The sequence below is a fragment of the Triticum dicoccoides genome, chromosome 3A, assembly GCF_002162155.2.
Source record: "Triticum dicoccoides isolate Atlit2015 ecotype Zavitan chromosome 3A, WEW_v2.0, whole genome shotgun sequence".
NCBI classification, from domain to species: domain Eukaryota; kingdom Viridiplantae; phylum Streptophyta; class Magnoliopsida; order Poales; family Poaceae; genus Triticum; species Triticum dicoccoides.
The window spans coordinates 607,689,957-607,691,882 of NC_041384.1; the positions used below are offsets into that span (position 1 = coordinate 607,689,957).

Sequence of the window (1,926 nt, forward strand, 5' to 3'; positions counted from 1 at the left end):
GGGCTGTCTAGTTTCTAAACTAGTTGACGATGTAATTCCTCTTTTAAATTAATAAAGTTAGTCATGATGGTCTTTCTAAAAAAAGGACTCGTTGTCGTGTCTCGAGGCCTGCTCAACGAGTATAGCACAGGACTAGTTGGCAACTTGGGTTAAAAGAAAGAAACGGAGCTTGTTTTCGTGCGGGAAGGGAAGGTGAGTGGAAGCGAGTACTGTAGGAGCCTTGAACCCGTCCAAAAACCGGCTAGACTGGTGCGTGCTTCCTCACGTTGGCGACGACCAACTCCGGAGTTTTGAATGGACTCGTACAGCGGCAGCTGCCACCCATCCGAGGAACCAACCTGTACTATATAAATACACCGGCGCGCCTCAGTCACGGCACCTCGATTCCAAACGCGAGCCACAGGAGAACGAAGGCGAAAGAGAGAAAGACATTCATTCACAAGGGCAGAGCAGCCGGCCGGCCGTGGGACTGTGTGAGAGGATCGAGTGTTGGTTAGCTTTCCAGCGAGAACGAGAGAGCAAATAAAATGGCGCGCGGCCTTCTGGAGGTGCATCTGGTCCACGCCAAGGGCCTCTCCGGCACCGATTTCCTCGGTGAGCATGCGTGTTCTTGGCTTCCATTTGCTCCGTTCTGTGTTCGGTTGTGGACGGAGATTGAGTTTTGTGCTTGCCATGTTATGTGCAGGGAAGATCGATCCGTATGTGGTGGTGCAGTATCGGAGCCAGGAGCGCAAGAGCAGCACCGCCCGAGGCCAGTCCCTGCTTCCCTTCCACACAGCTCTGTTTTCTTGGTTCCTCTTCCTCGTCTCTACCCTGCTCCACGAAAGTATATTTTTGCTGAACGAAACAGTCGCGTTCTGTAAGGCCTTGTTCGGTTGCGGGTGAATCCGAGTGGATTGAAGGGGTTTGAGGGGGATTTAAACCTCTTCTAAGTCAAAATATGAACCAATCCTTGCCAATCCCCTCCAATCCTTTTGGGGAGAGGATTAACCGAACAAAGCCTAATGCAGATGCGGGGAGGAACCCGAGCTGGAACGAGATGTTGAGATTCCAGATCAACTCCTCCGCGGCCAACGTGCAGGATAAGCTCGTCCTCCGGATCATGGACCACGACAACTTCTCAAGCGACGACTTCCTCGGCCAAGCAACGTGAGTAAATTCTTCTTACTCCCAGCCGCGAAGCATCAGCACTTCAGCAGCTAATTGAATTGAAGTGGCAAATCAAAGACGAAAGCAAGATCTGAACCCCGTTCTTGAATATGGTGCAGGATCAATGTGACCGACCTGATCAGCATGGGCATGGAGAGCGGCAAGTCGCGGCTGAACCCGGCCAAGTACAGGGTGGTCACCGCGGACAACTCGTACCACGGCGAGATCAAGATCGGCATCACCTTCACCGCCGCAAAGGTTGATGCCCATTCCCAGGTTGAACAAGACGGAGCACATGTTGGAGGCTGGATGCAGACCTTTCGTGAGCAGAAGGTCTGAGGATCCTTCGGTCGTGCATAATTAGTGGTGTTGGATGTGGCATGCTGCGTGGCTACTATGCCAATCGCATCACATGCCTATGATTGAATGATGTGATTGCAAGTGTATGTATTCTGCATTTTGTAGCACTTTAGATGTAGTCAGAACAGCTTAACTTAGCCAAATTCATTTATGATTAAGATTCTTTTGAAACACCATACATTCTTCATTGTTGGATTCTCCGAGGCGGCCGGCCCCTCCAACCCCTCCTTCCCTTTTACTGTCGCCGGTGCCTCCCCATTAACGACACAGGGTTGCAACATGTTGGATGGCATGAATAGATGCAAATCGACGTTGATTAGATACATAAGATTATCTTCTTTTAGGACTCCCCGTGGCTTTTTGGACGCAAACCCAAGAATATTGCACCTCTCATCTTTGTGGCCTCGACAAGAAAGA

At 50.6% G+C, this 1,926-nt stretch overlaps 1 protein-coding gene across 1 annotated transcript; it reads left to right on the forward strand.

The window, feature by feature from the left end:
• The first annotated feature begins 404 nt into the window (after window positions 1-404).
• LOC119272294 (elicitor-responsive protein 1-like) lies at window positions 405-1,666 on the forward strand. Its single transcript, XM_037553808.1, has 4 exons — window positions 405-594; window positions 686-751; window positions 1,011-1,149; window positions 1,269-1,666. Exons 1-4 carry the CDS (start codon window positions 528-530, stop codon window positions 1,486-1,488), a joined length of 492 nt encoding a protein of 163 aa, XP_037409705.1. The 5' UTR covers window positions 405-527; the 3' UTR covers window positions 1,489-1,666.
• Window positions 1,667-1,926: the final 260 nt, after the last annotated feature.

Bases quoted from the DNA above. Each gene is read 5' to 3' on its own strand.
- LOC119272294 (XM_037553808.1), top strand. From the start codon at position 528: ATGGCGCGCGGCCTTCTGGAGGTGCATCTGGTCCACGCCAAGGGCCTC. The intron at 595-685 runs GTGAGCATGCGT...TGTTATGTGCAG, and splicing joins CTCCGGCACCGATTTCCTCG to GGAAGATCGATCCGTATGTG. The intron at 752-1,010 runs GCCAGTCCCTGC...AGCCTAATGCAG, and splicing joins CAAGAGCAGCACCGCCCGAG to ATGCGGGGAGGAACCCGAGC.